General features: G+C 55.0%; 1 protein-coding gene across 3 annotated transcripts; it reads right to left on the minus strand.

Moving 5' to 3' along the window:
* Nucleotides 1-18,242: 18,242 nt before the first annotated feature.
* RHOD (ras homolog family member D) lies at nt 18,243-25,698 on the minus strand. Of its 3 annotated transcripts, none has more exons than XM_067748140.1 (5): nt 25,443-25,698; nt 22,278-22,365; nt 21,420-21,529; nt 19,423-19,532; nt 18,243-18,871 (listed from the first exon to the last, which is right to left on the minus strand). In XM_067748140.1, the coding sequence occupies exons 1-5, from the start codon at nt 25,572-25,574 to the stop codon at nt 18,709-18,711; spliced, it is 603 nt and encodes a 200-aa protein (XP_067604241.1). In that variant the 5' UTR covers nt 25,575-25,698; the 3' UTR covers nt 18,243-18,708. The 3 variants fall into 3 exon arrangements, with proteins under 3 accessions (XP_067604241.1, XP_067604240.1, XP_067604242.1); XM_067748139.1 differs by having other exon boundaries at nt 19,398-19,532; XM_067748141.1 differs by lacking the exons at nt 21,420-21,529; nt 22,278-22,365 and having other exon boundaries at nt 19,398-19,532.
* Between the last annotated feature and the right edge of the window lie 107 nt (nt 25,699-25,805).

Here is a 25,805-nt window from a genome sequence, read left to right on the forward strand (position 1 = left end):
CAAAAAGCAGCAGACCAGAGAGGCCAAGGTGGCGAGGCTGGGCATACAAAGCTTGCCGTGAGCTGAGAATGTACTCCCAAGGTGGGGGTAACCCATGGTGGTCGCGGAAGCAGGGGAATGACAAGGTCAAATTTATATTTCAGAAAGAACTCTGAAGTGGAAAATCCAGGAGAAGCAGGGGAGGCAGGGCCAAAAGATGGGTTCACATTCGCACTTGAGGCTGAGAGGCTCTGTAAGGACTTCAGTGGAGAGCAGTCTGCACCCAATTTGGAGCTTCAAGAATCAGCAGTGACAGCTTAAAACCATGGGGGTGGGGGGAACAAGATGTCTCATGGAAAGTGTAGAAGGAGTCCAGAATCCCAGGGACAGGGCTCCATCGGGGAGGACCATGCCTGGCCCATTTTTGGCGCTCCATTACTGCTTGAAGAATGAATGGTTGTAGGAAGTGGCCCACAGAGGAAGAGGAGCCTGTGAAAATAGCTGAGAAGGAAAGACCAGAGGGGTAGGACACAGAGAATGAAAGCAGCGTAGAGGAGAGTGGAGGAGAGTGTCAAGCAGGAGGGAGGGGTTGAGGGGTGAGATGAAACTGGAAGACCACCCCTGGATGGGGAGCCACTATGACATCACTGGCAACTTTTGCCAGCAGTGTCGGTGGAGTTGGGGGTGGTGGAGTTGGAATGCAATGATTGGGAAGTAAGAAAAGATGGGGTGCCTACACCCTTCTTTCAAGGAACACAGCTGTGAAGCGAAGAGCAGAAGGAAAGAAACAAGCTTGTGTGTGGCCTACAAGAAGGTGTCAGGAGAGATAAAGGGCTTGAAAATGGAACCTGGAAATAAGGGATAAGGGATAGAGTAGGAGGTGCTCAGTGTGCGACAGTCAGGGTGGCAGACTGGTCCCGAGATTAGCTCCAGCTGAGAGAAGACATGCCTTCCTCTGACCCTGCAGAGAGGTCGTGAGGGAGAGAATTTGGTGCAAGAGGTCGAGGGAGTTTACACTTGAAAACCCTTGGAATAGTAGTCTCGGGCGGAGAAGACAGTGTAGTTGATGTAGGCTTTGAATTCCAACCACTTTCTCTCTGACAGAAGCCATGTCATACTGATCTTAACTTCCTTGATGGGAGAAGCTGTGCCAGTGATAGCAGGAAGCCCACTTCCTGTGACCACTAGTCATGCCAGAGGTCGGTGAGGACCCAGGCAGGTGTGCTACACAGAAAGGAGAGCTGAGAGTCCAAAGGACATGATGGCCCCAGCTGACAGATAAACAGGAGTTTCTGTCCTGACCTTCCCACACCACCTGGCCAGCAACTTCACTGTTAGAGCTCCCCCCGGACTCTCCTGTGAGGGACGCTGTTTCCCACCCGATCCTCCCCTCCAAACAGGGTTTGGCTATGCTCCCTCCTCCCTGTGCCTTCCTCTGCCCCCAAGCCCGTGCACCAGGCCTTCCCTGCTGCCTGCTGTGAATTCCCACAGTGCCCACCCACCTAGTTTGGCATTTTTTTAAATAAATTTATTTATTTTATTTATTTATTTTTGGCTGCGTTGGGTCTTCGTTGCTGCACGCGGGCTTTCTCTAGTTGTGGCGAGCAGGGGCTTCTCTTGTTGCGGAGCACGGGCTCTAGGCACACGGGCTTCAGTATTTGTGGCTTGCAGGCTCTAGAGCGCAGCCTCAGTAGTTGTGGCGCATGGGCTTAGCTGCTTCGCGGCATGTGGGATCTTCCCGGACCAGGGCTTGAACCCGTGTCCCCTGCATTGGCAGGTGGATTCTTAACCACTGCGCCACCAGGGAAGCCCCGTAGTTTGGCATTCACTGCATGCCCTCTTGCAGTTAAAAACCTCTAGTATGTCTTATTCTCCCTCCAGTGGAGGAAGCCCCTGAAGGCTTAACGTGTGCTTGTTTCCTCCACTGTGTCTGGAATCAGGCCTTGAAAATAGCCATTTTCTCACTCAGTAAATGCTTGGGAAGATAGTGGGAGAGCAGGCCACCATGTAGTGGCTGAGGACACAGGTCGACGAGAGGGATTGCCAGGAAAGAGGTGGAATTTATAAAAGTAACTATCAACTATCAGAAGTAATTCAAATGGGATGAAATGGTGGGAGGCAGGGGATGTTGAGTCGCTTTGCCAGGAAGACCCAGCCAGTGGGTGTAGTTGAAAGAGGAAGAGGAAGCAAGAGGGCCTGGGGAGAAGGAGCTGGTGGCGAGTTAAGACTGGGTGGGAATGGGTTGGTCACTGACAGCCACAGAAGGCTCTAGAGAGATGTGTATCATATGCTCCAGGCAAGAGCTGGAAAAAGCAGCACTAGGTGACCGGCAGGCCATCCATTGCTGGAGGCCGAGAGTGAGAAGGTAACCGACAGATGGAAGAGGACTCTGGTCAGAGACAAGAGTGAGAAGGTAACCGACAGATGGAAGAGGACTCAAAACGTGGCAGAGAAAGACCAGTGCTCGGCAGAGGGCATGGAGTGAGGAGGGTGGCGGAACTCACATAGCCCAAGCTTCGCCCCGTGAGTGGGAGAGAAGGAATAAAGAAAAGCTAATGAACACTGCATTTTCTGGTGATCTCCATCCAACCCTATTCAAAGGTGTTGTTCCTGCAGGTACCCCAGTCTCTCTCTCAGAGATCCCCCCTCGGTGGTCTTGAGGGAGAATGCTGGCATCTTCCTTCTGTGGAAGTTGAAGGGGCCAGCCCCTCCTCCCCTCACCTGGTGTAGCTGGGGCTGGTTTGTGACATAGGTTTGACCCAGCAGACCCTCCCTGGCAGGATGTTGACAGCCGAGCAGGAGACCTTAGGATGTGGTGGAAAGTGGAGATCATTCCTACCTGGCAGCCTGTTCCTACTAAGTCACTAGCAGTGGGACCACAGAGCTCCCTGGCCTCCCACCAACCCAAAGCTGGTCCCCCAGCCCCCAGTCAATTCTGGGCGCCGTCTCTACCACCGCCTCCACCTCCACACACGCACATACACGCTCTCCTTCAATTCCTCTCTGGTTAGCTGGCGTCAGTTTCTGTTGTTTGCAACCAAGAACTCTGACGATGCGAGAGTTCAATCCTGTTAATTAAAGGTTGAGAACGCCATCCGATTCCTACGCAGATGTGGAAAAATTTGGAAGGACTGCAGTTTGGTTCATCTCTTTAGTCTCCTAAGTGCCAGATGCTGTGTGCTGAGTACTGAGGATAGAAAGACAAACACAGCAGGCCCTGCTCTTCATGTAAGCAAGTGAGTGTGTCTTAGTTTGAGTTCACCCGGAAGCAAACCCCAAGACAAAGATTCAAGTGTAAGTAGTTTATTTGGGAAGTGGTCTGGGAAGCACAGATAGGGGAGCAGGGAAATAAGACAAGGAAGGGAAGGAGGCCAACAGAGGGCACATCATCAAAACTACTGCAGAGGGCCACTGAGCTCAGCCTGGCTGGGGCCTGTGGGAGACCATATAGCACAGGCCTCAAAGCGTCATTTATCTATCAGCTGCCATCTGCCATTGGTTGAGGGCTGCCTCCAGAGGCCCTGGGCCCCCTGACACTTTCACTGCCTGGCCCATGTGCAGTTAGCAGCCTGAGAAGCCCTCGGGCAGAGGCACAGAATGGGGACTGCTGAGGGGCCATGTGTGGGCCACCACATCCAGGGCTGCAGAATGCAGTGGAGAGAAAGTTCTATGGTTCTTTGAGAGAACTAGGACAGGGACAGTGAGAGAGCTGTCTATGAGAGACAGTGAGAGAGCCAGAAGAGAGCTGTCAACTCCTGAAAGAAAGTGTCCTCAGACTTGAGCGAAGTCCTTCACTAAGGCTTTCTAGGTATGATGGATTTTGAATTCGAATCTGCAGATGTGGTAAAGGAAGGTCATATGGGGAGAAAACTTTCTGTGCCAAGGTCCCACGCCAAGAGGAGCCAGCCTAGCTGGAGGCAGACTGCTGGGCAAGAGGAAGGAGATGGGTGAGGGGAGGCCTGAGCCTGGCAGCATCTCCCCAGACCCCTTGCTCCCAGGGGCCACCCACTGCCACCAGCTGCCAGAGATACCCTCTAAACCATTCACTTTTTCTTTTTTTAATTTATTTATTTTTGGCCACGTTGGGTCTTCGTTGCTGTGCGTGGGCTTTCTCTAGTTGCGGCAAGCGGGGGCTGCTTTTTTTTGCGGTGAGTGGGCTTCTTATTGCGGTGACTTCTCTTGTTGCGGAACACGGGCTCTAGGCGCGCAGGCTTCGGCAGTTGTGGCACGCGGGCTCAATAGTTGTGGCTCGCGGGCTCTAGAGTGCAGGCTCAGTAGTTGTGGCACATGGGCTTAGTTGCTCCACGGCATGTGAGATCTTCCCAGACCAGGGATTGAACCCGCGTCCCCTGCATTGGCAGGCGGATTCTTAACCACTGCACCACCAGAGAAGTCCCTAAACCATCCACTTTTATTGAGGGCCCAACCCTGTCCCAGCTCTTCACACTGATCTTTAACTCCCCATGAGGAGGTGCAATGATTACCCCACTTCAGAGACTGAGGGAAAAGCACGGGGAGGATAAGGGTCTTACCCAAGGTCATGTGGCTAGGGTTTGAACCCAGGTAGCCTGGTTCCCAGGCCTGTGTTCCCAGCAGGATTATTTAAGCATACAACTGAGCGTGTTCCTGCTCTGTTAACACACAGATGGCTGTGTGTGTTGAATGACAAGTGACATAAAATGCAGTTCTCAGAGGGCAGGTGGCTGCTTGGATGGCTGCAGAAGGATGGCCAGGCATGGGCGGAGTGTAGAGGTATGGTGAGGAGTTTCCCCTGGGTGCCGGGCATGGCTGCAGGCTGGGGGATGAGACATGTCACACGACATGGCTGAGAAACCCAACCTGGGGTCACTGTCGGGCACCAGCAGCCACTAGGTTTGCAAAGGCCGTGGAAGACCCTGCCTGCCCTTTCTCTCAAACAGAACCACAGTCCAGTGGAGGAGATCAAAAAGGCCACAACAAATGGCAGAGGGAGGTGACAGCTACCATGCAGGGTGTGACAGCAGCCTGGAAGTGGAGGAGGACTTAGGAAGTAGGAGGGCAGTGTGATCCGAATCCTGCTTTGTGGGAGCAGGCCCTGCTCCCACATCCTCCCCCTCCACACACCCCTCCCTCCTGCCTGCTGGCTCCCGTCCACCCAGCGCCCAGGCTAAAGGCTCCTGCCTGCTGCAGGCCCAGCAGTCACAGCTGCACACCCCTCTGCCCACTCCTCTCTCTGCACAAGGTTCAGCAGGTTGCAGTTAACACATGTGTGCTGCAGTTTTCTGTTGGAAAATGCCCCATGCCCCACCACCCAGAGGTCTACTGTCCTCTTTGATCAATGTTGGGCATGAGGACGTTGAGTTTCGGGCAACGGGCCGGCAGCAATGTGCTCTCTGGGGCCCAGCCGGGGCCTGGGAGCTCATGGGCTTGTGACAAGTCTGAGGACATCAATCCCTGGGACAGAGCCCTGGGCCTTCGCTGCTTAGCTGTGCCTGGGGTGATGCTGTGGCTCTCTGGGTGCTGGGGTGATGCACCGGATAAAAAGAGCTGAGCCTCACAGGATGCTCTTCTAGAGATACTCTGGACCGCCCAGCTCAAGCTTGCTTTCATCTCAAGGTTCTCCAGGGTAGGCATGAGGCAAGGTTGTTAAATTGAAGTTCTGCTTCCTTCTGAGAGAGAGAGCGAGAGAGTGAGAGCCCAGCCAGGGGCCTAGGTGCCTTTAACTTCTTCAGCGATTGTGCCACGGATGGGCCCTTGGTTTGCAGGGGCTGCAGCTGAGGGGCAGGTAGCAGAGGGTGGCCCAGCTGTGAGAAGGCTGCTCCATGCCCACGGACACACTGCCTCCAGTCCGCCTTGGATTCCAGCAGCCTCCCCCTGCAGTTGGGGGACTGGGGCGGAAGCTGTCCTCTCAGGGAGGAGACGAAGGATGTGGGGCAAGGAAGGCAGGCTTGTCTGCAAGGCTCCGGCAGCTTCTGTGACTGGAGCAGAAGCCTCTTCTAAAAACTGGGGTACGTGGCTGTGTGGGCAGGGTCCCTCCAAAGGGGAGATTTGGCCTGGGTCTTGTCCACAGCTCTGGGTGACCTTGATGTCCTAGGTGTCAGGTGTGCACTTGGCGGGAACTGGACAGAGCAGCTTTGGGGGAAGGGAGCTGGGGTGGGGGAACAAGCTGGGCCTTTGCCCTTAGGTGAAGGGTCTCTGTCCTGGCCTGACTAGCTGTCAACCTGAACGCATGCTTGAGCATTCTGTCTAGGTGGGTCTGCAGGCCCATCCCACCTGTGGTTCTCACTTTGCCCTGCACCACCCTCAGCTCAGCTGCAGAAATTCTCCAGGGTTCCCCCCACCCCGCCTGGCTTAGCCTGACATTCTTCTCTCACCTCCACCATGACCCCCATTCCAGGGCCCAGCCTCATGCACAGGTGGCCGCAGACCCCTGCCCTGTGAGGCTGGACTGGATAGAATTTTGGCCAGAGGCATAGGGAGGCTCTGGCCAGGTGGGTTCAGGGGACCAGGGCCTCTTCTGGCCAGTGGACAGCTGTGCGTTGTGCCCCAGCAGGTGCCCTGGCCTCCCTGACAGGAGCCCTGCAACTTCTGCCCTGCCCTGGCAGGCTTTTAATACCTGCCTAATCCTTTCTGCTGATGAGGCTGGCTGTGGGGTGGGAAGAGGGGTCAGTGAGCTGAGAGAGGCCCTGGGAGCAGCTCTGAGACCCTGGGAGTGGTGGGCCGGTGTTCTGGGCCCTCAAGACCAGGGTCACTCAGGCAGGTTATCAGCCCAGGGGCGGGGCCGTGCCCTGGGGCTCCAAACTCTTGAGGACAAAGTACTTAGATGTGATTTGAAACTGTTTGGATAATTGACTGTTGGTAAGTGACTTCCCCGACTCCTGGGCTAAGGGAACTTGGCCTTGGCAGGGCAGACAGGACAGACACAGTGAGAGTGAAAACGTGTGAGCAAACCCATCAGGGGCTGTTAACATCTCTACCGTCAGCCGCCAGCTTCTGTTTGTTTAAGCTTCAGGAGGTCTTGCCGCTTCATTTGGGTGTCTGCTCCAGGTGAGAACTTGAATTTCACAAGTAGGTGTGAATTGCACCCATCTTATCTGTCTTGCCTGGAAGTAGAGCACTTCAGGCCTTAGGCAGTCCACATTCATTTAATGAACACTGTCTGCACTGAGGGAGCCCCCGAGGGGGTGTCACTAAGTCTCTGGGACCTGCCCTCAGCCATTTTGCCATCGAGGTTGGTGAGGCTGTTGCTCAGACCCTGATAATTAGGGTCTTCAGAGGCTCTCAGCGGAAAGAACCTGGGGGCCCACCCTGGCAGAGTTAACAGGACAGCCGTCCAACTCCCAAGATTTCTCCGGGTGACTATTTTGACTAATTTTTAAATAACCTTTTTAGTTTAGAAGTTTTAGATTTACGTGGAATTCCCTGGTGGTCCAGCTGTAAGGACTTGGTGCTTTCAGTGCTGGGGCCCGGGTTCAATCCCGGCTCGGGGAACTAAGATCCCGCAAGCCGCTCGGAGCGGCCAAAACAAAAAAACCTCCCTAGGAGTTTTAGATACACAGAAAAAGTGAGGAGATAGTACAGAGGAATTCATATACCCCTGCAACCAGTTTTCCCCCATTAGCACCTTATGTTTGCCTGGACAATAAGGTACATTTTTTACAAGTAAGGAAGCAACATTGATACATTAGTATCAGCAGATTTCCTTAGTTTTTACCTAATGTCCTTTTCTGTCCCAGGGTCCCATCCAGGACACCACTCATTTGGTTTTCTTTCCTTCCTTCCTCCCTCCCTCCCTCCCTTCCTTCCTTCCTTCCTTCCTTTCTTTCCATACCATGTGGTTTGTGGGATCTTAGTTCCCTGACCAGGGATTGAACCTGGGCCCTCAGCAGTGAAAGTGCCGACTCCTAACCACTGGACTGCCAGGGAACTGCCAGTTTTCATATCTTCTTAGGCTCCTCTGTGCTACCGTTTCTCAAACTTTCCTCGTTTTTGATGACCTTGACAGTTTTGAGGAGGACCTGTCAGGTAGCTTATGGAATATCTGTCAATGGCGGGTTTTCTCATGATTAAGTAGGGGTAACGGGTTTTGGGTAGGAAGCTCACAGAGGTAAAGTGCTTTGATTAATTTTTGGTATAAAAATACAGTTATTTCCAAAATTGTAACTTTTCGCTCCCTCCATCCCTTCCTTCCCTGTTTCCTTCCTTCCGTCTGTCTTTTTCTTCTGTGGTGCACCTGCTTTGCCGGCCCCGAGAGCTTCCTCTGTCTCTCTGCTGGGTAGTGAGCACTAGGCCTGGCATCAGAGCTAAGAAGTCGAGGGGTGGGGCGCTCAGTGGGATCGGAGAGCCTCAGGGAGGCTGCTGGGGGCGGGAAGGTGGTCTGCGTGGTGCAGATCTGCTGCTTGAGATCATGGACTTCCTGGGGGTTTGAATCCCAGGAAGCCTTGCACTTCCTGCTTCTCTGTTAAGAGCACCCTTAGGTACTTGCTAGGGTTGTTGGGAGCACTAGGGAGATGGTAGATTATGGCCCCATCAAAGGGGGTGCTTGAGGTGAGCCCTAAACAGTCCTGCATGACTGGAGTGATGGGAGATGAGGGGCAGCACCCCCTTGCCCTCAAAGACCCTTCAGTAGCTGCTATAAGCTGTACAGCAAAACTGTCCTCCGGGCTGACCCTTGGGCTGCAGGCCATCACTAATGACAGAATGGCCTCCCTAGAACACCCACTGGGCTCTCATCTGCTGGGCGCTCACTAGGCCGGGAGTTATGTTAAGTCGTCCCATACACAGGTTGGACCTCTTCCAACCTGTGAGCATGGTACATCACAGATAAGTGGTATTATCATTACCCCCTTATAGAAGAGGAAGCCCAGGCACCACTCACTGAGTTAGCCACTGTATACTGATCTTGATCTGACAATAAATCAATGTATCTGAAACCAAGAGTGTCATAGAAGAATCCAGAACGAGTTTTTCCTTCTCAAAAACCTTTCTCCTCTAGTTTACTGATTCCTGGGTGCCCTTGAACAGTTCTGAATAAAAGCCTCACTAGCACTTTGATGGAACAGAGTTTCAATTTGAGGACAGTCACTCCAGTCCTGCAGGAAGACCTGTGTCCTGCCAGCACCCTGTGACCTTGGGTGGGGCTGCTAACCCCTGCTTCCTTATTAGTGCACTGTGATGTGTGCATGGGTGTGTGGGGAGTAATCCAGTGCCCTTGATTGATTAAGAGATACTGCTGATCCGCAGAGCTACTATTGAAATAGCATTTGTTGTCAAGTAAGCTTTCTTAGTTGCAGAAAAACTAGAAACAATGCAAATAAATTTACAACAGGCATAATAAATAAAGTTTTAAAACTTTAGACTATTCACTAGATGAAATAATATGTGGCCACTAAGAATGACAGTCACTTAAATGCACCGTGGTATCCTGGATTGGATCTTGGAACAGAAAGAGGACATTAGTGAAAAAACTGGTACAACCTGAATAAAGTGTGGAGTTTAATTAATAGTGTTAAAGTTAATTTCTTAGTTTTGATAAATGAATGTTAACATTAGGGGAAGCCAGGTGAAAGGTATATGGGGACTCTATGTACTATTTTTGTAATTCTTGTTTAAATCTAAAATTATTCAAAAAAATTGAATGACATTCACAAGTTGTTTGGAATATAGGAATAGTTTAGGCTAAAACATTCAATGAAAAAGACAGAATTCAAAATTGTGTGACAGTGTGATTACAGCTATGCAAAATTATTTTTCATAGAAAAAAAGAGGAAAAGAAAATACGCAATTATTGGGACTTCCCTCGTGGTGCAGTGGTTAAGAATCCACCTGTCAATGCAGTGGACACGGTTTCGAGCCCTGGTCCGGGAAGATCCCACATGCCATGGAGCAACTAAGCCCGTGCGCCACAACTACTGAGACTGCGCTCTAGCGCCTGCGAGCACAACTACTGAGCCCACGTCCCACAACCACTGAAGCCAGCACACCTAGAGCCCGTGCTCCACGACAAGAGAAGCCACTGCAATGTGAAGCCTGCGCACCACAACGAAGAATAGCGCCCCATCGCCGCAACTAGAGAAAACCTGAGTGCAGCAATGAAGACCCAACGCAGCCATAAATAAATAAATAAATAAATAAATAGTTGGGTGACTATGAAATTGAGAGTTATTCAAATCCTAGGTTTTTTTTGTTGTTTTCCAATTTTTCCTTAATATGGGATCTCAACCACTTAGAGCTTTTCAGAAGCTGGGAACATCAGAAGGGAGTGGTTAATTTCAGCAGGAAAGAGCCTTATGGAAAGGCTGTCTGATCACTCTCTGAGTCAGTAAGAGGGCCAGGGAGCAGGTCCCCACCACTCGGATTACAGCCACTGGCTGTTGTCTCTGGGCCCACCACCCCTACCCATTGCCTGCACAATGCAGGCCTCCAGCCTGGGTTCAAATTAAACTTGTCATTTGCTAGCTTGAGACCTTGGACAAATTTCTTAATCTCTCTGCCCCTCAGTTTCCTGATCTGTAAAATGAGGCTTCTGCTAGCTGTGCCTACGTCGTAGGGCGGCTATAAGGATTGAATGGGTCTGGCATGTAGTGAGCTCCATATACTTGTTAAAGGAAAAGAAACATCACCAGTGTCAGTGGAACAAATTTAAACATCCCTTTTTGTCTCTTGCCCAGATTCAAAGTCCTAAGTGAGGGGGCTAGCAGGTGACTTGACACTGGTGATGTCCTACCTGCCAGAGTCAGGAGAGAGTGAGCGTCCAGTGGGCGGTTCGGCTTCCATAGAAGAAGGGGTGCTGCTTCCCCACAAGGCTCCACAGAAGACCAAGAAACCAGAGAGGGTCCAGGTACTAAGCTGCGAAGCAGGGATTTTATAGTAAATGCTCAATAAATAATTATTGAATGTATGAACGGGCAACCAAATAAATGCAACAGCTGCAACAAACAGTAGAGCTCATTTGGGAAGAGATGCCAGGAAGCAGGAAAGAGTTGGAGAGCCCAGGGTGTCTCAAGTGGCAGGGCTGGGCCAGAGAGAAGCCCCGAAGGCTGCCACCTCCTGGTGCAGTGGCAGCAGCCCTTTGTCACGTGACTCAGTGCTCAGCTGGTGGCAGCACAGGGAGAAGAGGGTCCGCAACTCCGCTAACTTTTCCCAGCACCTTCCCGCCCCCATCACAGGGTCTGGATCTCCTTGTGGGCTGGTTCTCCAGCAAGAAGGACCCCAGGGTTCTCCAGATGCCCCCCCTTCTTCCCTTCCCTCCTCCTCCTGCCAGTCCCCCAGGTTCTGGCCACAGCGGCAGGGTGTGTCCCCAGGTGCTGGCTCATAGCACCTTACTTTCTGGCAGCACTCCCTTGGGGTTCCTTGTTTTTAAAACAAAATTTTTTTAATGTATTTATTTGGCTGCACGGGATCTTCGTTGCAGCATGCGGGATCTTTTTCAGTTGCGGCATGTGGAATCTAGTTCTCTGACTGGGGATCGAATCTGGGCCCCCTGCATTGGGAGCGTGGAGTCTTAATCCCTGCACCACCAGGGAAGTCCCCCCACCTTGGGGTTCCTTGACATTCTGAAGTTTTTTGATCATCTCCTGAACTATGTTACAAATTCTGGGGTGGGATCAGGGGAGAGGAGGGCAGGGACCGAGACCCCTCAGTCCCAAGCTGCCTCCCCAGGTGTAGCACAGAGGAAGTTAGATGAGGCTTGGTTACATGGCCCCGTGGAAAACTCTTTGCCGAGCTGTCTCCTTTGGTCTCACTCTGGACCACGCACTGGACTATGATCCTGTGAGGTGGTGCGCGCAGGATCGGGATTCAAACCCTAGATTCTGACCCTAGAACCATGACAGATGCGGGACAGCATAATTTTCATTCTAGGTCTGCTCAGACTGGCCGAATAGTCAACTCACTTTGGCCACTCTGAGCTTATCTTTTCTTCAGTAAAATGTTGGGATGGGTGGGGCTCAGTGGGTGGTGGCTGGTGGGAGCGGCGTGTCCCCAGGCAGGAGCGATGAGGTCGCTCTCCACAGCTGGCCAGCCTCCCCGTGCTGGGGAAAGTCTCCTCTCCTTGGGCCCTGCTGCCCTCTGCTGGTCGAGGTCCAGCCGCCTGGCCTGTGCCCAGGGGCGGTCAGGAGCTGGGGCTGGGAGTCCCGTCCTGTCCTGTCCCGTGTCCAAGTCCCTAGCTCTGCCACTCACTGCTTTTGGTCCCACTCTTTGGCTTTCTGAAACTGCTTCCTCAGCTGTGAAGTGTGGGGATGGTGAGGGCTGAATGGGGTAGGATGTGCAGAATGTCACGTACAGCGCGTGGCCAAACAGGGCTTTGTGATGCTGCTCTGGTGGGCAGACAGGAGCGGGAGTCCTAGAACAACTCTGTCTCAGATGCCTGGGTGTGAGGGGTGAGCTCGATGTGTCTTTCGTTCATTGACTCCCCCAGCCCCCTGGAATCCCCAGGTTCCTTCCCGTTTATCTCAATGGCAGGAGCAAGCCGCTCAGTGAACACCAGACACTCCTCTCCCCCACTGGTTGTGTCCACATTGGAACTCCCACACAGGATGGGGGCTGGGAAGGCAAGGACCATATCCTGCTCACTCCTCCACCCCTGTGCTCCGCCCTGGACCGGGCTTGGTGTCCCCTCAGCAATCATGAGCCCTGGAGGAAATTCCAACCTATCCTCCCAGCTCCCCTCAGAGGGTTCAGCCAGCCTTGCAGAAAGCCATCTGCCTCATACTCCATGTCCACTCCCCTCTGAGGCTGCCCATCCTTGTCATCAGGAGGGTCTATGTTCCCTCTCAGGCCTGGGATCCAGATTGGGAAGAGGGGACCAACACCCGAGAAACACTTCCATGCTTGCCCCTGCAAGAATGTTGCATAGCAAATAACCCTCACTTCATAGTTAATAACTCTAGTTGACACTGACTACGGACTGAATAAGCCCTAGTTGCATTACCTCATTGAATCCAACTCTGGGAGGTAGGTCCTACTCTTACCCTCATTTTACAGATAAGGAAACTGACACAGAGAGGAACCTAGTGACTCCTCCGAAGTCACAGAGCTGGTAAATTGCAGAACCAGGATTTGAAACTAGGAAAATCCCCTGCTTTCCATGAGCTGGCCTACGTGTCAGAAGCCTTTAGCTTGGAGATCAAGCTCTGGGTAGGGTGGGTGGTCAGGTATTCCACGCTGTTTTGGATCTCTCTGCCCCTCTGGTCTCAGGCTCTGCTGGATCCCTAGCTAGTGGCTTCGGGATGACTTCCTGGAAGCTGTGAGTTCTCATCCTCCAAAGGAAGGGTCCCCAAGAGCAAAAGGCAGGAGAGAGCAAACAGGGTGGCCTGAAGTGGGTGATCTGCCAGCCACCCATCCCTTCCCACACCCAGACGCGGGGCCCAGGGTGCTGTCTGGGCAGAGGGGAGAGGAAAGCTTCGTGACTCACAGATAGTGTGCCCCACCCTCCCTGCACAAGGATGCCAGGGAGTGGCCTGTCCTGGGGAAGATGACTTGGGGTCCCCTCCCCTACCCCTTGCCTTCTTGGCAGACACCCCCAAGGCTGGGCGGAGGCGGTGTGAAGAAATGAAGACACTGGTTTGTGGCTCTTGGCCCCAGCTGGCCTCCGGGCTGCACCTTCCCCAGGCTCCCACTCGTCTGGCCACGCCGCCCTGCCAGGCTGGTTGTGAGGAACTGAAAGCGGCTCCTCAGCTGGGCATCTCCAAGTGCTGCCACTCACCCTGCCCTCCCGTGACACCTGGGACAGCTGTGTGGTGGCCGGGATGGCTGGGGGCCTGAAGCTGGAAACCAGCCACCGAGTGGTTCCCACCTCTCCCAGAGCAGGTGTCTCAGGAAGGGGCTCGCCTTCTCACGCACGCAGGGGTGAGGCCTGCATTCTTCCCTCACTCTCAGCGTCCCCACCCTTCCCACACGCAGTCCACCCTCTCTGCAGCCACCGCTTCCCAGCCCAGAAGTCACCCGGCCTTGACTTGTGGTGGCCTGTTTCTCATGTCTGGGTGTCTGCAGCTGCCCAACTGGTCTCCTGCTCCCACCTCTGCCCTCCTGGCCACCCTGCCTGGTCTCGTCACCAGATGTGTCATCTTGAGGAATCCAAGCTGGCCTTTCCCACAGCACGGGAACAGAGGTCCAGTTCCTTAGCCAAGGGGCCACGCAAAGACAGTAAACGCTCTGGTGTGCAGGCGGGTCCGTGTGTGTGCGGTGATGCAGGAGTGAGGAAGCCAGCAGAGCCACAGGCTTCCTGGACAAGGTGGTGTCTGAGCTGGGCACCGAAGGATCTGGGGGTGGAGGGGGGTTTGAACAAGCGGTGACTGGGAGGAAGGGCAGGCCGAGGTGGGGAAACAGCCAGAGCAGAGACTTGGAGGCTGGTCCAGCTACCCTGGGTGTGGCTGGAGTGTCAGGTGTCCTAGGCGTAAGGTGGGGAAGGTGGGCTTCAGCCAGATGTGAGAGACCTCCCAGGTCTCCACCTGGCGAAGTTAGACCTTCTCTGGACAGGGGGGCTGCAGAAGGCTCAAGGTGACGTGACTGGATCTGTGCTTTGGAAGACTGCTGATGGGGAGGATGAAGGAGGCCAAGAGCCTGGAGGCTGGGAGACCTTTGAGGTGGTCCAGGCAGGCGCGGCTGACAGCCTGAAGTGGGGCATTGCCTCACGGCACTCGTCCATTTGTTCATCACGTATTTCTTTAGTGCTTCTTCCATGCGAGGCACTGTTTGAGGCACAGGGGATTCCAACAAACGCAGTCCGTGCTCTCAAGGAGTTGGCAATTCAATGGGAGACAGGATCACGTCAAAAGTTGATGAGCTCTCCAAGAATGTAAAAGAAAGCAGCCAAGGGTGGGGGGCGGGGGGAGGTGTGGCTGGAGAGAAAGTAAAGGTGAGTGTTCCTGCCTCAACTGCTCCCCTGCAGGCACTCTCCTCTCCAGCGGCCCCCATCAGAGCAGGCCCCTGCCCACTTCCCCCTCTGTGCAGTGGCCCCAGAAGCCCCCCTTCTCCACCTCTCACACCTGTGGATCCTTCCACCTCCTTGACCCCCATCCTGCTTCCCCGCTGCTCACAGACAGCAGTTGTTCCCAGACCTTGACCTCCCAAACCGTGTCCTGGGTGAAGTACAGCAATGGCCAGAGTTGAATTTCAGTCCTACTTCTGGCCACGTGACCCTCTTCTTCCAGAAACCTCAGTGCAGTGTTTGAAGGCATTCACCTCATTGGATGAGGCCCACACACATCATACAAAGTAATCTGCTTTACTCAAAGGCTACAAATTTAAAAGTAATCGGGGGCTTCCCTGGTGGCGCAGTGGTTAGGAGTCCGCCTGCCAATGCAGGGGACACAGGTTTGATCCCTGGTCCAGAAGGATCCCACATGCTGCAGAGCAACTCGGCCTGTGCGCCACAACTGCTGAGCCTGCACCCTGGATCCCGTGTGCCACAACTGCTGAGGCCTGCGCACCTGGAGCCCCTGCTCCACAGAGGGAGAGCCACCGCAAGGAGAAGCCCACGTACAGCAAAGAAGAGTAGCTCCCGCTCCCAGCAACTAGAGAAAGCCCACGCACAGCAACAAAGACCCAACGCAGCCATATTTATTTTATTTTAACTAAATAAAAATAAAAGTAATCGGGACTTCCCGGGTGGCACAGTGGATAAGACTCTGCGCTCCCAATGCAGGGGGCCCAGGTTCAATCCGTGGTCAGGGAACTAGATCCCACGTGCATACTGCAACTAAGAGTTCACATGCCACAACTAAGGAGCCCACATGCCGCAACTAAGGAGCTGGCAAGCTGCAACTAAGACCCGGTGCAGCCAAATAAATAAATATCTTTTTAAAAAGGTAATCATATCAAAAAAATACCTTCACAACATCTCAACTGGCATTTGACCAAACAACTGGGCACTGTAGCCTCATCAAGTTGACATATAAATTTTTTTTTTTTTTTTTTTGGCTGCGCTGCATGGCTTGTGGGATCTTAGTTCCCTGACCAGCAAACCTGGGGCCAAGGCAGTGAAAGCACCGAGTCCTAACCACTGGACCACCAGGGAATTCCTGGGAAGTCCCAACATTTAAATCTGGCCATCACACCTATTTATTTATCTATCTAATCATCTCATTCTTGATGTTCTTAACCCTGCTGAGAGATAAGAGGCAACAAGGCAGAATTTATTCCTCCTGTTTATCAGGTGAGTAGACTGACACTCTCCAGAACCAAGCCCACCACTCCATCACCTTCTAGTTAATACTCTCAGCCCTCCTTGGCCTGAGCCTCTTGTCTCGTCTGCCTGGCAAAACCTCACACAACATTCGACAAGACTCTCAGTGGCACTCATTACCCCCCAGGCTCACCGGGCTGTCTCTCTTTTCAGGGAAGTGCCTTTTCTCTCCTGGTAGCTTCCCAACCACCCCTGCATGCTGGGGTTAGGACCCCTCCTCTGTGGCATTGCAAACAGATCTGGCTTTGAGGGCACAAACTGTGGGTTCCCTGTATAATACCCCTAGTTCTTGTCATGGTGTTTCGGGCACATCAGGGAGCTCCTTGGACACCAGGCTGTTGAAGGCACGGATGATGGAGTCCCTGGTTGTCTCAGGGAAGGAGTCTGAGCCAGCGCTCAGGTCTCCTGACATCTGGTTCAGTACCTTGCCCTCCCGTATAGGATACACTGTCCAGTACAGCTCTACTCCATGCAATCCAGCCCGTGTTTCCTGCACACCTCCTTTATTCCTGGCACTGTGCTAGGCACCTGACAAGCAGTTTGTCACTTTACCCTCACAGCAACACTCTAGGACGGGCATGATTACCTACATTTGCCAGATGGCATGTTGAGGCTCAAAGAGTGTGACTCTCATAAAGTCACATGGCTCTGGAAAGTGGCAGGACTAGGATTCACACCCAGATCTGCTACTGACTCGAGAGACGGAACACTCTGCCTCTCTGCAATGCCAAGAGGCCAAGCCACATCCCCAACTAGGGTCTGGGAACAAAGAGATGAGGGAGACGAAGAGCCTGACTTCAAGGGAAGCCCAGGTCTGGTGCAAGAAGTCAGTGTGAAAAGCTTCCTATAGCCAGATAACTATCAAGGGTTCCAGGGACTCACATTTGGGGAAATTAGAGGAGATGTGTGAACTGGGCTTAGCTCACTGGGCTGGGGAGGGCAGGCAGGGGGAGAAGAGGGAAGAACATTCTGGGCATGGGGTGTGCTTGGGGAAGGAGCAATCAGGCTAGAAATCTAGGCCAGGAAAAGTTGTTTCCCACCCCTGAGCAGCTTATATTAAAACACTGGAGTGGAGCCTGTAATCCAGGTGGGGTTTTCTGAGCAGGTCCCTAACATCACTTCCTCTGCCTCAGCTCAGCTCTGTAACCTGAGCCATGAGCCCTCACCTGGAGGAAGTGGTCCCACCCCTGGAGCTGTTTCCTAATGAAACTGAGGGGGTGGGTGTTAGTGGCTGGTTCTGTGTGGGTGCACCTCATCCAATCAGTTGAAGACCTTAAAAGAAAAGACTGAGTTTTCCCAAGGAAGAAGGAATTCTGCCTCAAGTCAGTAATACGGAATCCCTGTCTGAATTTCCAGCCTGCTGCCCTGCAGAATTCAGACTCAAGACTGCAACATTGGGACTTCCCTGGTGGTCCAGTGGGTAAGACTCTGCGCTCCCAATGCAGGGGGCCCGGGTTCGATCCCTGGTCGGGAAACTGGATCCCGCACGCATGCCGCTACTAAGAAGTCCACATCCTGCAACGAAGACCCCACATGCCGCAACTAAGACCCGGCACAGCCTAAATAAATAAATAAATAAATATTTTTTTAAAAGAAAGACTGCAACATCGACCTCCAGCCTGCCCGACAGGTTTCAGACTTGCCAGCCTCCACAATCGCAGGGACCAATTCCTTAAAATCTCTCTCTGTATATATAGAGCCTATTGGCTCTATTTTCCTGCAGAACCCTGACTATCCATTTTATCAGTCATATTACATACATCTATAGAATATTGTCTATTGTATTTATCATAAATAAAAGTGACACCTGTGAACCTTTTGTGAGCACTTACTGTGTGCCAGGCACCTGCTACGTTCTTCGCAGGTGTCTCATGATGCTCTTACTCATCCCAAAGCTCCATGAGGTCATCTGTGATTGGTCCCATTTCACAGACGAGAGGCCCAGAGAATTCCAGTAACTTGCCCAGGGTTCTAAAGTGATAAAGCCGGATTTGGATCCAAGGTAGTTACACTGGGTCCAGTGCCTACGTGGGGTGTGCTCTTATCCACCATGGAACGTGTGTGTAAAGGCATTTCGAAACAAGAGGCGTGACGCAACTGAAAAGTGATGTCATTTTAGTGTTACAGTTACCACTGGGATGGGCAGGGCGAAGGGGGACGGGGCAGGGTGTGAGTTCTGGCTGGAGCGTCCTAGCACCACCGGTTCCTGAAGGTGCAGGCCCGAGAACACCCATGAGGTGGCGCCAGGCTGCACAGGCCGCTCCAGGATGTGTAGTCCAGGGCTGGGAGCTGGGAGTGATTCCAGGGGTCTCCAGGCCTAGCCCTCCACAGGGCTGGTGAGCCCGGGAACCCCCTTCCTCAGGCTTCAGAGGGGTTTCTCTCCAGTCCAGGGATACCAGCGCCAGAGTCAGGGGCCCGGCCTCGGTGGTGTCCATCTGTTTGGGGTACAGTTCGGTGGTCACAGCCTGGGGACTGGGTCCAGCCCAGCCAACTGGCCAGGTCAGCGCCCAGCTCCTTCCTGTGCCGCTGGTGTGGTCAGGGAAGGAGCGCCCCAGCCCATCAAGTCACCACACAACAGCTCTGGGTAATCCGCCTCCAGAAGTTGCGACGGCGGCTGCTGAGGGCCACCTTGGCCGCCTCCTGGAAGATGGTGTGGACGTTCTCCTGGAACAGAGCCGAGCACTCGAGGTAGGCCACGGCGCCCACGGCCCGTGCCATCTCCTGGCCCTAACAGGGAGAGCGGACGGGGCCGCCGTCAGGTGGGTGCCGCTGGGGCCTCACGTCCAGCCAACCCCCAGCCCCCTTGGCCATCCTAGGTGCGTCTTCCTAGGACACCCACAGCTCCTGTCCCCTGGCCTGACCAAGCCCATCTATGGCTTCATCGGGTTTCCTGCCTCAGTTCCCGGCTGGGTCTCTGCCTCTCGAGGCATCAACGAATTAACTTCCCGGCCTGACCCAGGCATGCTGCAGAGAGGGGCCTGTGGACTGGAGACCTGGGGGTCCCCCCCCGGCTGTGAAGCGCGTAGGCAGGATCTGACGTGCACCGCATTCACTCACTCTCCATCCCACAGCTGGAAACTTCCAAGCCCGGCAGTTCTTGACCATGACTGCCTCCAAATCAACCCCTACCCTGACCCACACCCTGCGGGTGCCAGATGTCTGGTGCTGCTGAGAGGCTGGGCCGGAACAGCATTACCCCAGGGGTTTCCTCTCCTGGCACCCCTACCCCCGTGCCCTGGGCTGGGTTTCCTACCCTGTGGTAGGTCACAGGTTCCAACCTATTTTTCTGCAGCTTCTTCACCAGCAACTTGTCCTTGCGCAGGTCAGTCTTGCAGGCCACGACGATGATGGGCACCTCCTTGCAGAAGTGATTCACCTCCGGGTACCACTGTGGGGAGGGAGGTGGGGAGGGGGTATGTGTGAGCCATCAAGGGAGTGGGCCGCTCTCCTGCCCTCCAGGTAACTCCCACAACAATAATCAGCAAAGCCAGTTTAGGGAGAACTACTCTGTGCCAGGCTAAGACTTTACATGTAATGAACACATTAACCCCCCAAGTCCCTATGAAGCAAGTTCTATTATCAATCCCATTGTACTGATGCACTAACTGAGGCTCAGGGACGTTATATAACTTGCCCTTGGTCACACAACTGGAAGTGGCAGAATTTGAACCCAGGGGGTGGCACCCAGAGCCCGGTTCCCACCTGCTCTAGAATCCTACCTCTGCAAGGTAAGGGGTCCCATGACCGTCTCCCCAACAGGGTAAAATATGTAAAGAAATCAGTGAGGCTTTAAAATTAAAGCATCTCACAACATGGTTGCAGCAGCTGTTGCCTGTTGGAGGGGGCACTCCTGTCCCGTGTCAGCTGCTCTTCGGAATGCGAGCCTCCAGGGCCTGGTTATTTCAGTCTGGACTATAACCTGGGAGCCTGGAATCCAGGCTTTAGATCTCCAGCAGCGCACGCCTGCTCAGTTTCAGGAAAAATTGACATCAAACCGTCTGGCTTCTGGAGCCAGATGGGGCCGGTGTGCGGTCCCAGCAAGTCCTCCCCTCCACAGAACTGCCCTTGAAAAGGGTCTCCTCCCCGACTCCACTTTGCTAAACGCAACAGGGAATCCTCAGACCTCACCCTACCTGAGCCCTGACATCAGCGATCACTCCCTCCTCTGAAACCTGGTCTGCGCTTCATCCCAGGGCCGCGCTCTCCTGGTTGACCCCAGGTCTCCAGGTGACAGCCCCCCTCTCCCCCACGCCCAGTCCACAGCTCTTCCCCACCAGCAACTCCTAAATGGATCTGCCCAGCCCTGCCCCCTCCCAGGAACTGCAGCCTCAGACTTCTGCCTGCCTGCCTGACCCTCCACTGGGACGCCCAACGGGCCTCCATCGCCCACCTCCCTGCCCCCAGCTTGCTCCTTCTCATCTTGGGAAATGGCAAGTCCACCTTCCAGGTGCTCTGGTCAAATGTCTCTCTCCCACCCATGTCCAATCCATCTGCAAATGCTGACGGTTCGGTTCTGCCTTCTGAACAGATCTGCTGGCCTCTCACCACCGCCTCTGCTGGCACCCCGGTCCCAGCCACCACTTGCCTGGTCCTTGGTGCCTACAACAGTACCTGGCACACAGTAAGTTCTCGATAAATGCTGCCATCATCGTTGTGGTTACGGTTACTAATGCTGTCACTGGCTGTGTTCTGAGGAACCCTGGAGCACGCCGTTCACACGCGCATGGAGGCCCTGGCAGCAGTGGGGGCGGGGCTGTGGCTGCTGGGTAGGAGCAGAGGAACTCAAGGGACCGTTTCCCTGACACCTGTGTGCAGCCTCGGGAACCTCTGAGATAACTGGGGGACATCCTGGGAGGCCGCTGGGAGCCAGCAGTCACACTGATGGAGGCTGAGGGCTGCTGGAAACTGATGGCTCGTGTGACCTTGGGCAGGCCCAGGCTGGGGAGATGCGGGGGCCTCTGGGTCGCCCAGAATCTTCAGGCAGGGTCACGGTAGAAAGAGCCACAGCGTTCTGAGTCTGCAGTATGGGGCAGACAAGGAGCACTGGACCGGGAGTCAGAGGGCCGGCCAGTCCAGACCCTGCCACCAAATCCCTGGGGGACCCTGACTAAGTCTCTCTAGGCCTCAGTTTCCCCATATTTATGCCAAAGGCACTGGACCCGATGCCATCCAGGGCCTGCCGAGCTCTGACAGTCTGCTGGGTCAAGGGTAGGGGTGGAGCAGAGTGGCCCGGCTATGGGGCTGTGCCTGTCTGCCCCCCACCCGCTGTACCCACCCGGTTAGAGATGTTGTCAAAGCTGTGTGGGCTGGTGACGTCAAAGCAGAGGAGCAGGACGCTGGCATCAGGGTAGAACAGGGGCCGCAGGCGGTCGTAGTCGACTTGCCCTGGGTAGAATAGGGGTGGTCACTCCCTCCAGATCTCCTGCCCATTGTCAGCACCTCCCCAGCATCAGGGAGGTCACCCCAACCAAGACTAGGGGCGGGTGTCGATGGGGATGGTCTGGATCAGGGCCTAGACCTGTGCCTCAGGATCCAACACGTGAACGTCCCCCTCGGGGCTGTGTTCCCCTGGCTGGCCTGTGGGACGTGCCACTGCTGAGAGAGCCCTGTTCTGGAAGGAGTGGGGGATGTCTGAGGCCATCACTCAGAAGCCTGCTTTGCCCTGGACTTGGGGCGGGGATGGGGGATGAGAAGAAAGAGGCAGGCAGGACCTGGGCAAAGATATCACAGCCCAACCAAGGTAAGGGGGCTGCTGGGATTCCCAGAGTTTAGCTTTGAGTTCTGATGTAGATTTGACTCTGAACCCTCTTATGGGCTAGGTCAGGAGGCTAGAGGGCAGAGGTCACGTTCAAACAGACCTTACAGAAGCTAAAGCCAGGGTGGACCGCTCAGGAGGCCAGGAACGGTCCATCCCTTGAGAGCTAAGAGCTCCGATTCACCTCCAGGACACGGTGGGCTGCTCTGGGCTGGAGAAGCAGCAGACACAGATGCCGAAGCGAGGAGGGGTCAGGCTCCCGGGGGCCCTAATCCTGGCCAACACCTGTTCCCTGGAGACTGGTTGGCCTCCCTGGTTCGGAAGGAAGGTAGTGGGTCCCTTCCTCCCACTCTGTCCCTCCCCCAGCCTGGCACCCACCTGCTGTGTCCCAGATTTGGAGGTGCACGGGTTTGCCCTTCACGTGCAGATTCACGGTGAGCTGCTCGAATACCGTGGGGGTGTAGCTCTGAGGAAGAAGGGGTCAAGGGGGCAGCTGAGAAGGCGGCATCTGAAGCCGGTGGTCACAGTGCCCAGGCCAGAGCCCAGGAGTGCCCGCGGCACTGCCGCTCTTTGGAGTAGCTTGGAGCAGAGTGGAGTAGTTTCTGGGGGGGAGTCGGCTGGTGGGTGGAGGCCTAGAGCTGCCACTCTGTAGCTGTGCACCCTCCCAAGGCACTGAGCCTCCCTGGCCTCCTCTGCGCCTAAAAAGTGGGTCTATTAAGGCCCCCAGCGCAGCACGTTGCTGAAAGGATTCAAGGAGGAGCTCCATGCGGAGCCCTGAGCACAGGGCCTGGTAGAAAATAAGCACTGTACACATGCCGGGACTGTTATTTTTATCTCTGTCCTCGTCCAGACTGTCCCATTTCTGAGCCTGCCTTCCTGCCGTCCCCTCCTCCTGGAATGACATTAACCTATGTTTGTTCATTCACTCACTTACTCATTCATTCATTCATGAGCACCCTCTCTGGATCCGATTCTGGACACCCGGGAGCAACTAATAAAGACTCATTGCCTGCCCTGGGGAGCTCCTAGCTTTTGGGGGCCCCTCCTTTGCCTCTCAACCTTCCACAATCCAACCAGGATGCCCCTGTTTCTGTCTCTCTTACCTGCCCTGCCTGGCCCCAGGGGGAGGTCACCCAGGCCAGAGGCCCCTCCGCCCCAGGCCTGCTGAGCCTGAGCTCACCCCGTCTCCACAAAGGCTGGATGAATGGAAGCAGGATGGGTTTTTACACAAGCGCAGGAATAAAGAGGGGGAGCTTTTAAGGACGGGGTCTGAGCAACAGGGGAGAAGGTTTTCAAAACCCTGCCACGACACAAGCCCTTTGCACCAAGGGGCGTGCTGGACCGCCTGCATCTTGGGTGCCCAGGCCTTGCTCCCTTGCTCAGGGCTGGGTGGGGGGACCACAGACAGGAGGACACTGTGGGGCCCTGTGCCCTGAGGCAAGACTCTTCTCTCTGGCCTCAGTTTTCCCATCTGTAAAATGAAGGCCTTGCCAGCTCTCAAACCTTGTGTTTCTTTTAAATGAAGAGGTCTCTTGGGAATTCCCTGGCGGTCCAGTGGTTAGGACCCTGTGCTTTCTGTGCCGGGGCCTGGGTTCGAAACCTGGTCGGGGAACTAAGATCCCGCAAGCCGGGCGGTGCCCAGATAAATAAATAAATAAATAGATAAATAAATAAATAAATAAATAAATGGAGAGGTGTCTCTTGTGCCTGGAGGCAGACGGGTCCCAGGAAATCAGGGTCCCCAAACAGGAGAGGAACCTAGACAAGGCAGGTCCAGCCCTTTGGTGACAGGCATGTTCTTCTCCCTTTCCCTTCAGAGTGTCCTTCACCATGCACTGTCTGGACTTCCCTGGTGGTGGAGTGGTTAAGAATCCGCCTGCCAATGCAGGGGACACAGGTTCGAGCCCTGGTCCAGGAAAATCCCACATGCCGTGGAGCAACTAAGCCCGTGCGCCACAACTGCCGAGCCTGCGCTCTAGAGCCCATGAGCCACAACTATTGAAGCCCGTGCGCCTAGAGCCCGTGCTCCACAACAAGAGAAGCCACCGCCAGGAGAAGCCCGCGCACCACAACAAAGAGTAGCCCCCACTCGCTGCAACTAGAGAAAGCCTGCGTGCAGCAACAAAGACCCAACGCAGCCAAAAAAATAATTAATTAATTAATTTTTTTTAAATTGTGAAAAACACACTGTCCATCAACTGTGAGATGCCCATTTCCGCACTGTAACCTCTCTGCAATTGGGATGGGTCTCACTCTCAAGGCCATCTCAGAGCCCAGGACAGTGGTGGTGAGCGACCACCCCTCCCAGCACTGCTTCTGGGCCCCGGCTGGCCTAGCCTCTCTGTGGCACTCTGTGGTGCTCCCTACACTGCCATAATTGTTGGGTTCTAACAGGCAGCCTCTGGGGGCCTGGAAACACATCCCTCCCCCCAGCTAAAAAAAATGTGACTGGCCAAAGGATGCGACATCAGCTCCAAAAACCACAAAGCAAGAGTCGGCTCGATGCTGCCATAGTGGAAAGAAAGGCTGACTCTGGGTTAGCAGGCCCGGCTGCTCCTGCCTCCCGCATCCAACCCCCCAGTGCTGTACCACCCCAGGGCTTTGGCGGGGGCTGGGATCAGCAGGCAGGGGGACGTGATGCTGGAAGCAGACCCACGCATGGACTCCCAGGGGAACTGGGCTGAGTGGGGCACGGTGGGTGGGTGTGTCCAGCCCGTCCTGGTACCAGTGAGTCCGCTTGGACAGGCAGTAGGCATGTCAGTGAAGGAGTGACAGTCCACATGCTCAGGCGTCAAGGACATGCCAGGTACTCGGGGCCGTCTCTCAGCCTTACCTTCCACCTCACCACCACCCTCGGGTCTCTCCACCCGGCGAGGTCGAGCGAGGGGTCAGAGGCTCACAGAGGCTGAGCAAAGTACTGAGGGCCCCAGAGTTTGTTGGAGGAGACTGAGGTGCTAACCCAGCTGTCTGAGCGGCTGGTGTGCTCTTACTCTCCAAGGCTGAGCCCACGGGACATCCACTGTAGGGGCAAGAGCTGGGGGAAGACACGATGTCTCCCAAGAAAAACGCTGGCCACTTTTCAGTGAGTCCTTCCTGTTGCAGCTCAGAGCTGAGCCCCTGACCTGTATGAACTCTCTCATCACTGCGACCCTGGGAGGTGGGCACCACGGTTATTCCTATTAAGCAGTTAAGGAAACAGGCACAGAGAGGGTAAGCGGCTTGCCCCAGGGCGCACAGCTGTAAGTCGCAAAGCCGTTATTCGAAGCCAAGGCTGTCCGTCCCACTTACCCAGGCTGTGCCGCCAAGTGCTCTCTTAGGACCCTCTATGTTCCCCAGGCTGCCTAATTCAGTCCCCGGGACACCTCCCCCGGGTAGGTGGCATTCTTGGCACTTGACAGGCGATGTCACTCCCGCGGGCAAAGTGAGAACTGCCTTCGACCCCACGCTCTGCGGGGAGGCAGAACGGGCGCACTTCCCTCCCGGGGTGGAGAAGGATGCACCCAGGCCGCGGCGCCCCGTTGAGCCCGAGGGGCCGGCACTCACCTCGGGGAAGGCGCCCTCGGCGAAGACCATCAACAGCGACGTCTTCCCGCAGCCGCCGTCGCCCACCAGGACCACCTTGACGGACCGCGCGCCGGGCGGCGCCTCCTCGCCTGAGGCCTGGGCCGCCTTCATCGCGGGGCAGCGGAGGGAGGGCCAGGCGCAGCGGAGCGGCGGCCTCGGGGCCGGCGGGGCAGGAATGTGGAAGGGGCGGGGTGGGGCGGGGCGGGGCGAGGAAGTGCGGGCGGCGGCTGGCGGCTCAGGTGAGGGGCCGGGCGGATTCCGTGGCCTGGCGCCGGCTGGGCCCTGCCCCTCGCGTCCCAGGTCCCAGGCGGCCCGAGGAAGACACACCTCTGTGTGGGGCGC

Source organism: Pseudorca crassidens, chromosome 9, assembly GCF_039906515.1.
Source record: "Pseudorca crassidens isolate mPseCra1 chromosome 9, mPseCra1.hap1, whole genome shotgun sequence".
Lineage (NCBI taxonomy): Eukaryota > Metazoa > Chordata > Mammalia > Artiodactyla > Delphinidae > Pseudorca > Pseudorca crassidens.

What these genes read in the sequence shown, in the direction of transcription:
- RHOD (XM_067748139.1), bottom strand. Translation starts at nt 25,574, where the DNA reads ATGAAGGCGGCCCAGGCCTCAGGCGAGGAGGCGCCGCCCGGCGCGCGG. An exon ending in TTGACAACATCTCTAACCGG is followed by an intron (nt 19,533 to 21,419) that starts GTGGGTACAGCG and finishes CCCTCCCCACAG; the next exon opens with TGGTACCCGGAGGTGAATCA. An exon ending in AACCTGTGACCTACCACAGG is followed by an intron (nt 18,872 to 19,397) that starts GTAGGAAACCCA and finishes TCTCCCTGTTAG; the next exon opens with GGCCAGGAGATGGCACGGGC.